Genomic DNA, 18584 nt, shown 5'->3' with positions numbered 1-18584 from the left:
AAATTTCCAGTGAAGCTTAAATAAATATTGGGGATGTTTTACCTGACTCCAACTGAACTTCTTTTTTTGAAATAGCAGTTCAAAAAATTCTCTTTTCTGTGAAGGACCATTTTCCACACGTTGGGAGTCATAAATTACACTGTTTATCTTAAAGAACAAAGGAGCATTAAAGATGGGAAAGTTAAAACTGGCAAAAGCCATATTTCTTAGGTAAAATTTATCTGAAAGTATCTACTAAGAGTTCAAATTTATTACAGTTGATATAAGAACATTCCTTTCCCATACCTATAATTTTTTTTTTTTTGGTCTAGGTTCTTTTCAATCTGGCCAGTCAATATGCTGCTAATGAAATGTATGCTGAAGCACTAAACACTTACCAAGTTATAGTGAAGAATAAGATGTTCAACAATGGAGGTAGGTTATGTACCAAAATGAATAAAAATTGGTACTCATGCATTCAAAATCAGGACCTCATCTGTATGTGTTGGCTCAAAGAGACCTCAGCTCTCTCATCTGCCAGGATGAGTGCTGGATGCTCATACTGTTTGGCTTGGTATAATTTAGTGTGGTTAACACTCTTTCAGCTCATGCAGTCTTTTCTTTCCATAACAGAGCACAGAGTCAAGTGCACCATTTGCTCATGGAACATAATATGTTGTCTACTCTGGTATTAATTTTTTTTTTCTTTTGATTCAGCTTGCTCTTTTTGAAATCTTCCTTCAACGTTTTGGGCATCTTTGAGACTCCTGCAGATTCCACCACCTCTTTCTCTGAGGTGCTTCTTTACAGCTGCCTTCCTGGAGCACACCATCATAAATGTCTAGTCATCCCTCAGCTCACAATCAAAAATGAGAGACGTGTCTTACATTGATAGTCTTTTTTTTTAGGTTTTGCTATTATTTTATCTCCTTCTTGGTCAGAGTTACCTGGAGGCTTTTCCTTGCTGTGCTCCTTTAAAGGATGACTGTAACGAAGACTGATTTTAGTAAAAAAAGCTCTGATCTCCCTTTCAGCTAGTTTTAAAAGTTGCTGTAACTATGCTTTAAAAGATTGTAACTCATTGACTTCTTGTGACAGGTAGACTGAAGGTCAATATGGGAAATATATATTTAAAACAGCGGAACTATTCCAAAGCGATCAAATTCTACCGCATGGCTCTAGACCAGATTCCTAGTGTCCACAAAGACATGAGGTGAGCTTGTACTGTTCAGCACAGTTCTGAAATGAAAGTTTGGAGTACAACATGATAGTTAATAAAAGAGTAACCTAGCTCTGATTTCTTTGCTTAGGATTAAAATAATGCAAAATATTGGAGTTGCATTTATTAAAACTGGCCAGTACATGGATGCCGTTTCTTCATTTGAACACATAATGAGCTTGTCCCCAAACCTGAAGGCAGGCTTCAACCTGCTCGTATGTTACTTTGCTATTGGAGACAGCGAACAAATGAAAAAAGCATTCCAAAAACTGATTGCGGTTCCCTTGGAAGTGGATTATGATGACAAATACGTTTCACCAAATGTAAGTTTGAACTAAATAAATGCTGTATTTATATAATAAATCAGGAGGAAGAGGGAGAGATGTTGAATGCTTTGACTGTACAAATATGTAAGCTGATGTGTATGTGCATATCTAAAGTAACATTTTTTTACTGGGATGAATTTAACATGGCAGCACCACTCAGAAATGTAAAAGATGTTGAGGATGTTCGAATATTTTTTTCCTCAAATGATACAGTCTACATAAAATCTCTTGAAAAGTTTTGTTGAAATTCATCAGGGCTGATTTTTAGGCTCACTCATTTCTTTGTGTCCTTTATTTATTTAACATTTTGCTGAATTGTAAGTTGAAACAAGAGGAACAAATAAATGAGCTAGTGCCAGTTATGTGAATGCTAATAAAACTGGTAATACAGTTGTCTTTTTAACATAGAGAAGGTTTAAGTGAACTGTAGAGATAGTTATTTTAGATAGCATAGAATTTGAACTGAACTTCCTTTTTAGCATGAAACCAGCTGTTCATGATATAAAGAAAGGAAAAATAATGAATAGGTTTAGGGTCTTTTTAAAGGGATTGCCTACGGAAAGATTAAGACAAACACTTTATATTCCCTTAGCAATCCCTTTTTTAAATTCACATAGCTTCTTTTTCAATCCTGAAGATCAAAGATATTTGCAGCTCAACTATAGTTGTTGCTTTGTAGCACCTAGCATTGGCAAACAGCATTTACTATGTGAAACACTGTGTTTTATATTATATAATAATTATTATTATAGATACATGATTATATTATATATTATTATATGTTTGATTATATTATTATTGATATACATATAAATACAATTTCTTAAGTTTTTTTTTACATGTATATTTATTATATAGTTGATATGGTTTCTATATGGGAATTATGTAGCAATAAGGATCACTGAACACTTGCAGAGTCAATTCAAGGCTGTGTAACATCACTGGTTGGAAGAAGAGCTCTGGATTCTGGATGCTCTTTGTAAGGATAGGTTAGTACAGTTTTAATTGTCATTCCAAGTTTGCTGTTTTGCTATGAAGTAGTCAGAGGAAAAATTGATCAAGTTTTGTTCTGTTCTTCATTTTGTTTGCAGCTTTGATCCACCTCTAGCAAATCAGCAAGGAATGGCTAGCACCTCACCTCTGTGTGTTTCTGTCAGAACTGATAGGAATGTACATATGTGAGGGAAACTGCAAGACAGTTGTGTGAGCTGTTGTAATGACGAGGTGCTGCAGTTCCTCCATCTGCTGCACAGCACTGCCTTTCAGCAAGTGCTGAAGCACGTTCTTATTTTCAGACATGTGAGAGTTCTCACTGGTATGAAGATGCAGGCTTCTCAGTCAGCCTTGCCAGTCTGATGCATGGGAGGCTGACTGCACCTATCAGCAGCCACGGTGTGAGCCATGAGCCTCGTGCCTGAGGGCTCAGATGGGATGAAAGTAGCTGTGGTGTCAAACTTGAGGTTTCGTAGTTAGCGTTAGGACTGCTATAAATTGACTTCAACTTTTGAAATGTGGAAAGTAAGTCACACCGTAGATGCTGTAATCTGCATATATGTATGTTTACAGTCAAGTGAAGATGCATGTGTACTGGCATAACAATCTTTTGTCCCCTTCCAGGATGATCCACATACAAACCTACTGATTGAAGCCATCAAAAATGACAGTTTAAGACAAATAGAACGTGAGAGGTAATAGTGGAGTCTGTTCCTTCTTGACTGTGATGCTGTAGGTTTTTGTTCCTGAAAGTATTACAAATAAGCCTTCTCCCTCATATGTGGTGGGTTGTGCTGCTTAAAACTTGCAGCTTCAGGTTGTTGTTTTGTTGTTTGTTTGTTTAATGAGACTACCGTGTGCAGGGCAAGGAAAACATTAAGAAGTGAGAGCATTGTCAAGGTACAAGGCAGCAGTAGTAGCAGCAAGTTAGACTGAATTGTCAGACTGTCTCCCGAGTGCAGGAAAGGGCAAGAGCAAGGTTTGGTTATTTCTTGCATACCTGATTTTGAAATTGTGACGTGTTTGTGTGTTGGTTTTACAGTTGGTTCGTGTTTGTTTGTTTTACCTTAGGAAGTCGATGGCAGAGGATTATATCATGGCAGCTGCTAAACTGATAGCACCAGTCCTTGAGCCATCTTTTGCTGCGGGCTATGACTGGTAAGAGCTCAGCACGGCTTCTTTCTGTCTAAGCTGCATGCCAGTCTGGGGTTGGTTATGAACGTGAGGGCTCTGGAGAGTGCAGTTTGCTGCACATCACAAGGGTAGGGTGCAGGCTGTATTCAGTTGGACTCTGTAATGCACTGGAGAAAAAACCAGAGCATATTCTGTGTTTAAAAAAGAATTGTGTTGCATCAGTGAAAGTCGGCGATGAAATATGTTCTAATCTGCTGGCTGTGAGCACAAGGGAAGCTTTGTCCAATGGAGCTGAGTTTGAAAATTGCAGAGCCTGCTCAAAGTCTCTGCAGACATGATGTCCATGTACACACAGAGCACAATGGCAATGGGTCTTTAAGTTAGAAGGTAACATAATGAAGGCTTGTCATGGTATGGAACACAGGTATCGACATGTTAGGAACGTTTATTTGCCTTTCATTTGTAACTGTAATATTTCTGTGTATGTACGTGTGAGATAACATCTCCTTGGATTTACAGCTTAGCTTTTGCTTTCTGCTGTGTTTGTTACATCAGAGTTCTATTTTCTTGAAAGGAAAAATAAAAAAAAAAAAAGCCAACTTCAATTAGGACAGGAAATTCAATTAGGACAAGAAGGAAACTTTCCTTGCTTTGCCCTTTGTTGGCCAATTAGGAGTATTTACAAACACTGAAGGGCCTATAATTCTAGTTCATTAACTAAGTAACTTACACTAAGTTGAAATGATGAAATAATCTCTCACACTGAAGACGTGCTTTGTCTGCCAGAGCCCACAAGGTGGTGTCTGATGATTTAATGTCATAGAATTCAGTCATTTCCCTGCTTCTGCCTTTGGACTTCCCAGAGCAGTATGTATTGTGAACATTATTGTGTTGCTTTGCAACCTAGCATATGCTTAGGAAGGCCGATTTGTTTGCTCTGTAGCTTGTTTGTTTGTTTGTTTGTTTTCTGCTTCAAGGAATCTTAAGACAGTTCATTTATTTCAGTTTGTCAGGTGCTCAGTTTCCTTCATGCACTCCACAAAACGCTTTCCATTAAGTAGAATGTTGTCTTTCATACCTGTTCTGGCTGACTAAAGAACTCCGCAGTGAGATGTGTGGAATTGTTGGGTGGGTGTCAGGACAGATTCTCTTCCCCCTTCAGGACTGAGGCATTGAAGTCCTGTAAAGAAGTTGTAGATCTCAGCTTAACCAGCATTTTGAGCTTGTTTTCCCAGATACTAGTTTGAGTCCTCTGAATACTAACTGTACTTCTCACCAAGTGAGTGTTCCTTACCAAAATAAAGTAGGGACAAATATTCTTTGGATTTCTTAGCTTCTTACATAGAGTTCTCAACATAATCGTGGGATTCCAGAAAGAAATCAGTATGACAGCATTCACTCGGGGTTGGAAAATGACATGAAATTTAGGCAAGTGACTGAAGAAAGCAGAGGCAGTGTTATTGAGGTAGATTGTGGGAACACAATGTGTTTTAAAGTGTTTTTAACGGAAATGCCCTTTGCCTTTGTAAAAAAAAGGAATAGCTAAGAACCCCTTTGGGAAAAGGAACTGGCAGCAAGAGTTTACCTTGGAGTGGCTTTTGCCAAGATACATTTTGTGCATCAGATTTCTTTCTGTTGCAGGTGTGTTGAAGCAGTCAAAGCTTCCCACTATGTAGAGCTAGCCAATGACCTGGAGATAAATAAAGCCACTACTTATCTGAGACAACGGGATTTTAACCAGGTATAGTAACTTTTCACATCCTTTCTTTTTCCTATGGTATTGTCAGAGACATCTTATGTGGCCGCAGCACATTTCTCAGCAACAGGAGGAGCAATTTAGGCAAGCCCCATGATTGTGTTGATGCTGCTCATGAAGGTAATGTAGTACTGGAGAGAGAACAGTTAATCTCAGTGAAATGTCTACTGTAGAAGTTGCAATGAATGCAGTTCACTTCAAAATTAAGACACCTGAACTCCTTGTCAGGACTTTCCTGGCTGTCCAAGTTGTGAGTGCAATTAATGCAGATGGAGTCAGAGCAGGCACTGGAGCCCTGAAGGCAGTTTCTGCTGGTGAATTTTATGCTGATCTGATCTCATGGCACAAACTGTTACCAGTCTCTTGTTAACATGTACAGTGTAATTTTGGCTATAGCTGTCCTTTACCGTGCATGTAAATTGCCACTGAAGGTGTGTATAGATTTATAGCACAGCTTCCAAGGTTCCAGCTTTTGTTATTGTCTCATGGCATCTTTTCGTAGGAAGTTTTAAGTCAAATGCACTTCTTGCTTTTAATCAGTTTTCTTGCAGATCAGGACAAGGGATAAGAGCATGTTTTCATCATCTCTTTGCCTATGAAAGAGGTTCCTTTTGAAGTGATAGCAGTTAGCAAACACCTTCATCTGAACAACAGAACTCAGATGGGATTTGCTCAATTTCCTTCTCCCATGCTTTGTAGGTTGTTTTCCCAGTTAGTGACAGGAATCAGTGCTAAAGGAGAACACAGCAGTCCAAGTTAGCATGAGTGGCAGGGAATATGAGAGATGATGCAGAGCAAAATTCGAGCTGAATCTCACTACCTCTGTCATGGTCTAAGATCTTTCAGCTTCCCATCACCTGGAAGGATGCGTGCGAGGCCATGTGCTTAAGTTCACCTTCCTTTCTGTGTATTTGAGCTCTTCTGGTTTCTGGAGTTTTTCCTCTCCTCCCTGTCTCCTCCCCTGCACGTTTGTTTCTCAGTGCTCAGTGTGTGCTTTCTCAATGCTGTGGTGTTTGCTTCAGTGGGAATTCAGCAGTTTCTGAATTGCTTCTAGGCACTGGAGGCTTTCAAAATGTTTGAGAGAAAGGACAGCAGAGTAAAGAGTGCAGCTGCAACAAACCTTTCGTTCCTTTATTATTTGGTAAGTGTGTGCTTCAACAGTGAAGAACCAAACCTGATGCAGCGATGTCTGTGTCTTTGTAGCAATTTCTGTGTTGATTTGAACCTGCACAAACAGCAGGAAAGGGCATGTTAAAAGAGCCCTACTGGAACACGTTCCTGTGGCTATAGTTTGGGGCATGTCCTCTGTCTGCTCTGCTGGGTGGAACGGTGAGGTTGATGTCCAGGCCACGGAAGCAGACCTCAAGTATGATCTGTGCTGAAGTTCACCTCCTGCATTTAAAGCCTGTCTCCTAAAGCCCCTGTCTGAAATTCAGGGACATGTGCAGTATGTAGGTTAGTCAGATATGTTTGTGTGTGGAATTTATAGGGTTTGAGGGATTGTTTTTGTCTTTTGTTTTTAAACAAGCATTCACTGTTGCAACAGTGAAAACTTCCAGACTGAATGGAAGGGAATGGCAGGGCAGGTCTCAAGTGCTAATTTCTCTGACATTTTAAAGAGATTATTGAAATACATAAGGAATATTTTCAGCTTGAAGAGTCTGTAATTTTTGTCATCCTTAATCTTTTGAAATTCTACTCTCGTGGTACCCATGAGAAGCCAGAAGTGCAGGAAAACTAACTGAGAAATGACTGATACAGTGTTGGTTTTGTTCATTTAGGAGAAGGAATTGGCACAAGCAACAACCTATGCAGATTTAGCTGTCAGTTCTGATAGGTACAACCCAGCAGCACTAACTAACAAAGGAAACACCGTTTTTGCAAATGAAGACTATGAAAAAGCAGCTGAGTTTTATAAAGAGGCTCTCAGGAATGATTGCTCTTGCGCTGAAGCACTGTATAACCTTGGTAAGCCAAACATGCTTTTGTGATTGAGTTTTTGTCTAAAGGTAATGCTAGTGTTTCTGAGAATCTGGCTTTTACTCTTTCCTTGTGTATGTATGTATAGTAATTGTTAGGACTTTATTCAGTAATTTGTGTTGTTGTAGTCTATGATCTCCCTGTCTCTTCTACAAAAAATAAACCATGAACTCATCTGCAGTTACCAGTTGGTGATGGTAAGTCACTTTGTTTATCAAAATGGACATAGATATTCCTATCTACCAAACCCTGCTCATTTTAGCAGCATTAAACCATTGCCAGCATTGTGCTCCTGGGAGCCATTCCTTTTCCTCATTCATCTTGCTCAAAAAGTGAGATGAGTTGTGTTCTTGGTCTTTGCTTATCTTGGTGTTCCTTGCCTTTATCACCTAATGTTGTAACAGCGGAAAGCATTAAAGAACTGTAAGGATGATGTAAGTAATAGAGATCACTGGTGTCAAGGCAGTTACAGCGCTGTTGGCTTTCATGTCCCTACTTATTTCTCCTGGTTCTTCTCTTAATTAATGAGCTGAATCCATCTTTTTCCCATTGCGCTTACGTTGTCACCTTTTTTATTTTTATTTGTTAGGTTTAACATACAAGAAGTTAAACAGAATAGATGGGGCTTTGGATTGTTTCCTGAAACTCCATGCAATAGTTGGAAACAGTGCTCAGGTCCTTCACCAAATAGCAGCCATGTATCCTTTTCTGTGTCGTGATGAGGGATGATGCCTTTGGTGAACTCATTTCAGCTGAAATACGTGTTTAAGCCATGTCAGGAAGACTAAGAAATTTACTGTAGCATCCACTATGATGAGGATGATTGTCCCTAGATTGATTGTCTGATATTTATAAAAACAAGGCCGGAACTTAAACCTTCTGTGACATTTCCAGTGAAGCAAGTGGAGAAATATGTTAATGCTGCTCCTGCTGCATTAATCAGCGTGTGTATCAGGGAATAGCTCAACATTGACGGTCTGTATTAAAGTATGTCCTGGAGTATTCAAAATGCAGCTGATTTTATTCTGATAATAATGTCATACCTGTAAGCACAGTTGGATAGGCCTTAAAGAAAAAAATAATAGGTGTAATGAAAGTGCTGTTCTGCTGGGAAGCTGTGCTGAGGCTAGTGGTACGTGTAAGAAAGGAATTGTCTCCCAGCGCTGCAAAAGCAGAAACAGATTGGAAAGCCAAGCACAGGGTGGGTTATGTTTTGGCTTCACACATCACCAGGGGTATGCTGTAGTTGAAAATTGTTTAACAGTGTTTCTGAGCATGTGCAAACCCTAATAAAACTGTCCCTAAAGCAGAACAGATTCCAATTGCTGCAGTGCACTTTTAAGAATGAAAGTAAGAGATGAGACAGTCAGCAACCTCCAAAAATGCCAGAGGATTATGGTTTGTATTTCTTGCCTCGCCCATGTACAAAAGCATACACTACAATTGGATCAGATGGAGAATTTCTGTGCTCCGCAGATACGTGAAACAGTTTTCCAACAGTGATTGCAGGCTTCTTCCATGAGAGACAGGGTTCAGCAGAAACTTTAACGTTGTGTTTGGAAGTAGCTGTAGCTCAGAGTACTGCAGGTGGGAGCTGCTGTGTGGCTGAGGAGGGGAGAGCGTGCTGTAGGCCTCGTGAAAATCAAAGCTGCTTCTGTAGTCTGGGCCAGAATTCAACATTTCCTATGCTGTCCTTCTTAGACGTACAGCAGAAGGTTTCTTGGTAGGCAAAAGTCTGTTCTTAAGGATAGCACTTTTGCTTCATCAATTACTTAAGGACAAAATGATGTATTACAAAATACAAACTCAAGTGTCAAGGTCAGAAATAGATGAGAAATGATTCTCACACTTGACTCTTATTAAAATAGAAGTGAAATTATTGGCTGACATAAAAGCTACAACTAAGCCCAATTTTGTTATTTTTTTTTTTTTTAAGGTGAAAGAGCAGCTGAAGCCTCTGATCCATTTTTCTTGTTTTTGGCAAAAGATACTTGCTGATGATGAAGAAAATATCATGGATTCATATAATGGCTTAGGTTGGAGGGGACCTTACAGATCATCCAGTTCCAGCCCCCCTGCTGTGGGCAGGGTTGGCAGCCACTAGGTCAGGCTGCCCAGGGCCCCATCCATCCTGGTCTTGAATGCTTCCAGAGGTGGGACATCCACAAACGAATGTCTAACGTAAATCTCCCTTCTTGTAGCTGATAGTCATTCCCCCTTGTCCTGTCACTGTCAGAAAGTGTGAAAAATCAGTCCCTCTCTTGCTTGTAATCTCCCTTCCATTACTGGAAAGCTGCAACGAGATCAGTGCGGAGCCTTCTCCAAGCTAAATGAGGCCAGCTTTGTCAGCCTGTCTTCACAGGAGAGGTGCTCCAGCCCTTGGATCTTCTTTGAGGCCCTCCTCTGAAGCCACTTCAGCTGCTCCCTTCTGCTGGGGGCCCCAGAGCTGGGCGCAGTACTCCTGGGGGGGCCTCGCAAGGGCAGTGCAGAAGGGGATAATCCCCTCCCGCTGCCCGCTCTCTTCTCATGTAGCCCAAGATGCTGTTGGCCTTTTGGGCTGTGTGCTCCCATGAGCTGCTGGCTCATGCCCAGCTTTTCATCCGTCAGCACTCCTAAAGTCCTTCTCCACAGGGCTGCTCTCAAGGAGTTATTCTCCCAGCCTGTATACGTATCTGGCGTTGCCTTGACCCGAGTGCAGCACCTTGCACTTGGCCTTGTTAAACCTCCTTAGATTCTTGTGCACCCACTTTTCATGCATGTCCAGGTCCCTCTGGATGACTTCCCTTCCTGGTATTGTGTCCACTGCACTGCTCAGCTCGGTGTCACGGTAAAGAAATGATTAAAAGTCTGTGTTTAAAACAGACAAAAAAAACCTCTATCAATATGCATCCCCACTACAGTGACTAGTATATTTATCTAGTATGTGGATTATATTATATAAATTAGTTGGAAATCTGAGTAAATTAAAAAATCATCACTGCTGTTCCTTATGCTCCTAATGCTGTTCCTTAACTGAAGAAAACTCAGCTATGAAATCTTGGAAGATCCCAATCAAGCCATAGAGTGGCTCATGCAGTTGATCAGTGTAGTACCAACTGACCCACATGTGCTTTCAAAACTAGGGAAATTATATGACAAGGAAGGTGATAAATCCCAAGCCTATCATTATTACTATGAGGTATTTGCTTTCTGTTACTTTCTCCTAATTGAAGAAAACAGTGCCGTAGTTTTCTGTGTCAAGTTAACGACTGATTCCTTTAAACTGTTCAAAATGTCATCCAAAAGAAGAAAGAATGGCCTTTGTCAGGTGGGGCTTGCAGGTAGTTGACAAAATGTAATTTTTGTAGTCAGGTCCCAAGGAAGCACTTAGTCTGTGTTTCCTCCTGGTATACGACCTCCAACTTTTCTTTCCCAAGTGGTCGTTGTTTACACTGGGCCCTAACAGTTTCCATTTAAAACTCACTCTGACACTCGAGATTAGAAGTGGGTACAATCAATGTGATTTTAAAGGTGCTTAACTTGACAGCATGAGTTGGAAGGTGTACCTGTGTGATGGATATGGAGATCAATGTATGTGTCTGTGTTTGATTGCTAGGCTTTAAGTATGCACAGTTGCCTCAAATGAGACATCCTCTCTCCTTTCAAGCTGGCTGTGATTTCTAGAGATGCTTTGGTTTCTGAAATGGGAATAAGGCAAGAAGCCATTTTGTAGTCCAGCAGTTCTTTTTGTGTACAAGTAAAGTGAGGATGAGCAGCGTTGCAATTCTGAGTGCTGGTGGAGTTGTACATGGTTGTAATTTTGGTGCCTGTTTCAGTGGAGATTTCTAAGAATCTGCTTTACACACATATGCATTTCTTGGAACAGTATGCTTGTAGGTGAGTTTTCTGTCAGAGTGATTTGAGTGTGAAATTGTATTAGGTAGCATTGTTTACCAGTGTAGGTAATGTGTTCACAGATAGACCTGATATAAGTACACATCGTAGCTGTTGCAGGCTGTGTAAGTAGTACTTCAAGTCAGGTTGGATGGAAAATGTGACAGACTTATCTCAGGTAACTTCTAAACTACATTCTGCAATTAGAAAACGCAGCATACTGGTTTTTTTTCCCTCCTCCTCAGGATTGCTGAGCGTAGTACACTGCTTCCATTCACATAGAACGTATTTTTGGCAGCTGGGGAATGAAACACTTGAGTCAGATATTGCAGAAGTGACATACAGATGTTGTTTATCACTACAGTTGTGTTTCTTTCACCTCTTCCATTTTGTCAGTCGTACCGTTATTTCCCTTCAAACATTGAGGTCATTGAATGGCTTGGAGCCTATTGCATTGACACCCAGTTTTGTGAAAAAGCCATTGAGTACTTTGAGAGAGCAGCACTTATCCTGTGAGTAATTCTTCTTTTATGTCTATTTAAAAATTCTGTGATTAGACATCCATGATTGCACTCAGAGATAACTTTAGTATTGTAAGCAAGTATCAGAGCAAACTGTTTTGGAACACCATGTAAATTTCCCCAAATTTCTGTTTGTTTACGTGGTGTTTCTGTTTTTTTCTGTGTTATTTCAATGTTAAGAAAGGGCCCGAGATGGTATTAGCTATTAGAACCTTTTTTCTCTATCCTCTGTCATTAAACACAGCGATGCAGTAGGGAACACGTTGTATTCTAAGTCAGAAAAGTGAGATTGTGAGACAGACGCATTGCTCCTAAGTGAGAAATCACATTAACTTATTCTGAATAATCAAATTAAGACTGTGCTCCTGATTTTAATGTCAGTCTGACAGCTTGGAGAAATGGCATCGATAGTATGCAGATCCTCAGATGCAGACTGCTCTCTTCCATTCTGCTTGAGGCTCCTTCTTTCCTCATGAAAATGTCTTCAAACTCTTATTTTTGTAGGAAGCTGTTCATACGATTCTATTGTCAATCCAGCTTTTCATTTAAAGTAATTCAACTCAACTGTGTGTAGGGAAGGATATAAAAATGTGCAGTTATAGGTGCAGTAAAATACTAAAGCCAGGTCAACCAGTTGGTGCAGCAAACAAATGTGTGCAAATGGCAAAGGTAACATGAAGAGCAATTGGTGCTGCAGTAGTCGATCCTTGTAAGGCATCGTGTCCCCTGGAAGTGATGCAAAAAGCTTAGTCAGAAGACAGGAGCTTGGTCAAAATACAGGACCTTACAAAGTGGTTTTGAATAACTGACATATGAAATTCTACATGGTTATCTACGATTATCATCTGCCTTTCATACAGAAATGGTTTCTCTGTGGGATTTTGCCATTATTAGCAAAGAATACAGCACAGATACTTGGGTGGTTATTTGTTATTGAAATCATCTAAGTGTGTTAATTGATAAATATGAAAGTCAGGATATAAATTGCTGAATAAGTATCGTTATTGATTGGAAATAAAATTACATCTAGTAACCTGAGCCCTGAACAGGAGAAGATGACACACAAATATACTGTGTGTGAACTGACCAGGTGAGCTGCTTGCTAGGAAGAGTCTCTACTAGGGTGGAATGTTTCAGAGGAGTTTCATAGTAGGTTTTTACAAATGCTGTGCAGAATATGTTGCCTATTTATTGTGTGCTTACAGTGTGCCCAACTTTGTCTTCTTGATGTGCAGACCTACCCAAGTGAAGTGGCAGCTGATGGTTGCCAGTTGCTATCGGAGAAGCGGTAAGTTCAGGAACATTTTCTGCAGCGAGTTGAGAAATTTTGTTTTGATTGATGTTTTGATGTTGTTTTTTTCTTCTGATCTTTTCTGTCTCCTGTGAGTTCTGGTGCTAAATCTTGTTTAAAATGTCAGTTACGTATTATTTTGTTGTAAACTTTCTGTGTGTGTGCAATAAAGCAGGACTTGTCTTTCCAGTGTGAGAAGTATGCCTGTACTGACTTACGCAGGAAACGTTCCTTGTGCTCTTAAGTACTTAAAATAAGGATATAACATAGATCTAACATAGTCATTAGATTTTGAAGTTGCTTAATTCCCATTTGTTTTCAACAAGAGATGTAATCTTTGAGGTGTTTCAGTAGTACATGTGTTGCACAAGCAGTCTTACTGTGCAGTTTCTTACTGGGAATATTACGTGTCCATAAGCAAAACGGAAAGTGCCTCAGCTATCGAGGTTCTTTCATCACATCATCTTGGCTCGCCTTTTGAGCTGTCCCATTTGGTCACTCTTCCTTCTGCTTTTTTAGAACTCTGCAGCACTGGATCTCTGAAGAAATTAGGGATTGTCTCTGGTTATTGAACTCAGCAATGGAAAAAGGAACAGGACCTGGGAAAGGCAGTGAATTAATAGCAGTCAGTGCCACTGAAGGAGAGGCAGATTAACTGCTTTCCCAGCAAAGAAATCCTGGCTGTTTATTTACCTCATTCGTGAGTCACTGATAAAATTTCCAGCTTATCATGTTTAACACAGAGCAGATTCAGTTGTTCTCTGTCTCACGTCAGGAAAATAAAGACAGTGAGATATGAACAAACTTTTTGGTCAGTGATATCATGGAGGTGAATTTTAGATTCACAAGCTCTGTCAGTCCTTTGCATGCTAATCAAGGTGAACCAAATTGAAGGCTAATTACTTTGCTACTAGATTGGCGAAAACCACTTTTGGGGCAGAAGAGAAGGGGAGAGACATAAGCAAGTATTCTGATTGAAAGAAACACAGCAGAGCTCAGCAGTTCCACCTTTCTATTTGAGCAGTCCATCTATCTGCAACCTTGGATAGGCACTAGATGTGTTATCTATGCTATGTAGGTAAGGATGTATCACATGTACAGGATGCACCTAATGTATCACAGGACAGCAGGGTTCTAGCAGGCAGAAAAAGGGCAAAAATCAGGAAACTGTTTTTCATAGAATAATGTGGACGCTTTTCAGATGCTTTCAATTTTTGCTGTTGAGTAGTATTTAATGATTGTGAAGCTTGGTTTCCTCAAATTTGGTCTTACAATATTAAATCATGTATTAAAATGAACAGAAGCAGTGCTGTCGAACTGTATGTATTCCTCTTCAGATATTCCTTTTTTTTCTTTTTTCTTGTTTTTTGAATATGTGGTAACATTGGTAGCAGACGTCTGTTTTGTTTGCAGGTAACTACCAGAAAGCTCTAGAGAAGTACAAAGTCATTCACCAAAAATTCCCAGAGAACGTTGAATGTAAGTTGTTTCATTGAGTGGTACAACCATCAAAGAAAACCTTGTTACCTTAAATCTGTTTGTTGGTGATCCATACGATGTAAGTAGTTTTCGTGCCCAGATGTTGTTTTGAACTAACATTTTTGTTCCAGCTTGTGCCCCCGTATTTGGTTATTGTTTGTGACAACACAGAGATGGGATTTAAGAAGTACTGGGGTTCTGCTGAAGAAGAAATATGGAAATGAGCCGACTGTAGTTGACTGGCTGAGCTCACTTTCTTGCCTACTTGCTACATTTTATAATTACTTCTGGTAATTTTGACTTCTGGTCCCCACCAGTTGGAACTCCTGCTGTAAATTTCCAGATCCAAGAAGGAAAAAAGGTGTAGTAAAATTTTTACCAAAGCCCGTCCTTCCAAAAGGAGGTTGAGAGTTCCTAAGTGCAGTAGGCCAAATAGTCTCCAGGAAATCCTTAGAGAATTGCATAGTGCGCTACAGGAAACCGCTTGGACGAGAAAGATGTTTTACAGAAGCTGTCACACCTGTAGTCTAAATGATGAAGTCCTGGAGCACACAGGGCCTGTGACTGGTTGCCGTGACGTCCTCCTACATCTCACACTGCTGTACTAATTGCCAACGACGAGGTTGTCACCAACAAGCCTACGCTTTGACATTGAAACGGGAAGAGCTTTCACTGTATTTCAGAACAAAATGGTATCATTCTGCTTTAACAAAGGTGCTTCTAAGAGGAAGCATTCAGTTCTGTTGTACAAGATCAATTCAGTAGTAGGGCTTCCCCAGGTTGCAGGCAAAATGCCACGTTCTCATTACTCACTTGGAGTATGTGAGAAACTTTTAGAAATGCCACTATTTTTCTGAATGGTGTTTCAACAAGTTAGAAAATTGAGGCAGCAGTTGGACAAGAAATTCAGCTGATCTAAGAGTTTTCTACTGCAGAAATAATGGTTCTTCACTCTTCCCTTTCCGGCCGTATGCTCCCAGCTTTCTTCCTTACGCTGTTCTGATACTGACCTGATCCCTCAGTGAACAATTGCAGCTCCCTTAAAGCAGCAGAAAACTAACCTAGTGCAAAAACAATAATTAAAAAGTGTATATCTGTGAAAGAAGTTGAGAGAAGCGGCTTGTGTCCTGCTTGTCAACATCCTTCTGAGGCAGAAATAAACACATAGGAATTGCATCGATGTTTCAAGAGTCTGGTCCAGCATCTCCAATGACTGCTGTTAGGGATCCTTTTGTTTCCACTGTGCAGTTCTATTTGCTCTTTGTGTTTTTTATTCTATAGAGTTGATATTTGGAAAATGGACTAGAGCAACAAAAGAACCCAAAAAGCAGCAAACCATTCTGATTCACTTGGCATGTACAAAATTATTGTTAAGAAAATGCTATTGACAGTGGCTCCTCTGTAATAAGTTAGTACCATTATACTTTCCAGTTTCCAAAATGTTCGTCAAGCTTTCTGAGCTGAAGGAATTGAACATGTTTTGCATCCTCAGCTTACATAAATGACGTTAGCACTGTTTGTGGGTGTAGCCACTGCATCACAGAAAGTGTTGCATTTGTGCACAGCATCGTAACTTGCATAGTGATGTTGGACTGGCGTCACCTTGTATTCCCAGCTGTTTGCAGTGGTCCGTGCTGCCATTCAGTATGTCCAGTCTGGGGAGGGTGCATTTGTAGTTGGAGCTGCTTGTAAGCCTTTCTCTCACAGTGGTTTGTTCTTCAATTAGGCCTCCGATTTTTAGTTCGTCTCTGCACAGATATGGGACTGAAAGAAGTCCACGAGTATCTGACAAAACTGAAGAAAGTGGAAAAATTAAAGGAGATAAGAGAGCAGGTAAGCCTATTTCTTCCTGCAGTACGGACCGCGTACCACAGACAAAGCTAAGACAGGATTGATGGCACTTTCAAATAAAGTACGTATGAAATTCCTGGCATGGACAGGCTCATGTTTGGTGGTTTGGGTTCTTTAGTTTTACATGAGCGGTCAGCATTAAATCTGTCTGAATGTTTGTTGAGCACTGGGTTTTCTGTGATTTTAAATACTAGTGAAAAATGGGTTATGTGGCTGTGCTGGGAATGCTGGAGCCACACGCATAATTCAGCTCCTCTGGAATGTCGTCTGTGACTTTTGATTTAAAGGCTGTTCCTTTTTCTGTTGGCGAGAAGCTTGGAGGGAAGCTGCACTAATGGTCCTGAACACGTGATTCAGTAGCGTGCACACGTTTCATGCAGCATCTGAATTCTGTAGGATACAGAGATCACTTGTATTGATAGATGAGTGCTTGAAATGCTGACTATTTGTGCCTGACCATAGAGCAGTCCCTTTCTGAGATGTGCCACCTGGTAACTGACAGTATGTGTGTATGAGAACTTTGGTTTTTAGCCAAGAGAAGCCATTTCTGCCATGTGAGGCAGAGGTATTGCTTTGATGAACTGTCAGAGTTTTCACATAGCTCTAAAGAAACACGGCTGGAAGATGTTTATGGTACCTTCCTCTGAGCAAGAGAGCCGAGTTTTTAAGCGTAGTTTTTGAAGTGTTTGCCTTCACCTTCATCTTACATTTAACACTCAACGGCAATTTAAGTTTTGCTGTACATTGCAGTGCCACGCCAGGCATTCAAAATTTCAGACCTATGGGGTGAATAGTTCTTTTCATACATTTCCTTACTTCCCCACCTCCCTTGAAACGCTACAATAACAACACGCCTGCAGGATTTGCAAGACATTAATGAGCAGAGGCCACTTTGAACTCATGCAAGGAGGTCTACGTTGCCTGTTTTTTCAGCTGTGCTTCACAGGGGTTCATCTGAACTATTTTTTTGTGCACGTTCCTTGTATAAATTGTATCTGAAAAAGAACAATTTATTGAGATGGTCTGTTTGAATTTCACAGGACTCTAGTTTTACATAAACATTGGCTTTAACACTGATTTGGGGACAGTTCTGTGCTTTGAAAACATAGAGTTTATTAGTGGCAGTAGGATAAACGCCATTTAATGTTCTTCTTCTGTTTTAGTAATAAGCTAGGTGGGGTTTGTAATAATTATTTCTAACGTACATTAGTGAATGGGGGCTCTGTTCTCTTCTTTTTGAACCCGTTCCGCTGTTCTGCAGCGCATTAAATCTGGCAGAGATGGCAGTGCACGTAACCGCAGGGAAGGAAGTGCTGGTGGAGGTAAGTACTTAATGCCTCTGCTTAAATATCGGGCTTGTCAGGATTTGAAAGAAAATAGTTTTTCGTAAAATGTTTGTGGAACCTGCTTGCATTTATAAATGCACACAACCAAGCCTTGAGGAATCATCCAGTAGTGTTTGTTGCGAGTTCAAGAGTATTTTGTGCTACCAACCCTGTAATTGGAAGACCTCTGTGTACCTTCTTGCTCCTTCTTTCTCGTTTCCCAGTAAGGCAGAGATGAAGTGCTGGAGGCTTCCTTGACGAAAAGCTCATTCTCTTGACTGTGAAGTCTCTCTGCTCCCAGAGATCCACAATGCTGAGGTTCCTAAATGTGAAACTGTAGGAAGGCAAATCTGGACGCTTGCCTGTGCAGTCTTTTCCTCACTAGGCAGTCGACAGATTGCAGAGCTAATGATTTTTCCCTTCCATTATTAAATCCTGAGACATTAATACTGTTAAACCTGACTGTTCCCCTCTGCTGTTCTGAGGAAACTACCAGAGTTCCGGCTACTTTGGCCAGCTGGAATAAAGTCCATTTTGACCCAGATAGGAAATTATTCCTTGCTATTCTGCTTTCATTTTTATTTTGCATCATTCAGTCTCATAAAAGATCTCACCCAGAAATTCTTACTTGTATTCCCTTCCTTTTTCAGTGAAACACTTCTTGCATTTTTTCTTAACTGGAAACTAGCTGGTAATTGTATTTATCCACTGACATAGCAAAAGTTTTACTGCCTTGATCCCATTCTATAGGGTAATGAAAATTACTAGCATTGTGGTAAAAGGAATATTTTAGAATGCTTTAGTAGTTAGGAAGGCTGCTCTACTGAGTTCTCTAAGGGGTAAGAATTAGTACTGGA

The 18584-nt window shown here is 40.3% G+C and overlaps 1 protein-coding gene across 11 annotated transcripts in view; it reads left to right on the top strand.

The window, feature by feature from the left end:
- Positions 1-18584, top strand: part of LOC125687981 (intraflagellar transport protein 88 homolog) — a 50799-nt gene that overhangs the window by 8615 nt on the left and 23600 nt on the right. For 5 of the 11 annotated variants that reach the window (XR_007374542.1, XR_007374544.1, XR_007374543.1 and 2 more), the window contains exons 8-21: positions 312-418; positions 1082-1192; positions 1290-1521; positions 3142-3212; positions 3589-3675; positions 5293-5392; positions 6462-6548; positions 7189-7375; positions 7977-8085; positions 10415-10565; positions 11657-11772; positions 12987-13069; positions 14486-14551; positions 16278-16384. Coding sequence is in view for 8 of the 11 variants with exons in the window: in XM_048933399.1 (XP_048789356.1) it covers positions 312-418; positions 1082-1192; positions 1290-1521; positions 3142-3212; positions 3589-3675; positions 5293-5392; positions 6462-6548; positions 7189-7375; positions 7977-8085; positions 10415-10565; positions 11657-11772; positions 12987-13069; positions 14486-14551; positions 16278-16384 (1614 nt within the window). In the remaining 3 variants the exon portion in view is untranslated. Of the gene's footprint in view, positions 1-311; positions 419-1081; positions 1193-1289; positions 1522-3141; positions 3213-3588; positions 3676-5292; positions 5393-6461; positions 6549-7188; positions 7376-7976; positions 8086-10414; positions 10566-11656; positions 11773-12986; positions 13070-14485; positions 14552-16277; positions 16385-17663; positions 17725-18584 lie in introns of all 11 variants that reach the window. The other 6 variants (XM_048933398.1, XM_048933400.1, XM_048933401.1 and 3 more) reach the window with 3 other exon arrangements.

This window comes from Lagopus muta, chromosome 1, assembly GCF_023343835.1.
Source record: "Lagopus muta isolate bLagMut1 chromosome 1, bLagMut1 primary, whole genome shotgun sequence".
NCBI lineage: Eukaryota > Metazoa > Chordata > Aves > Galliformes > Phasianidae > Lagopus > Lagopus muta.
This window is presented reverse-complemented; position numbering and strand designations above follow the sequence as displayed.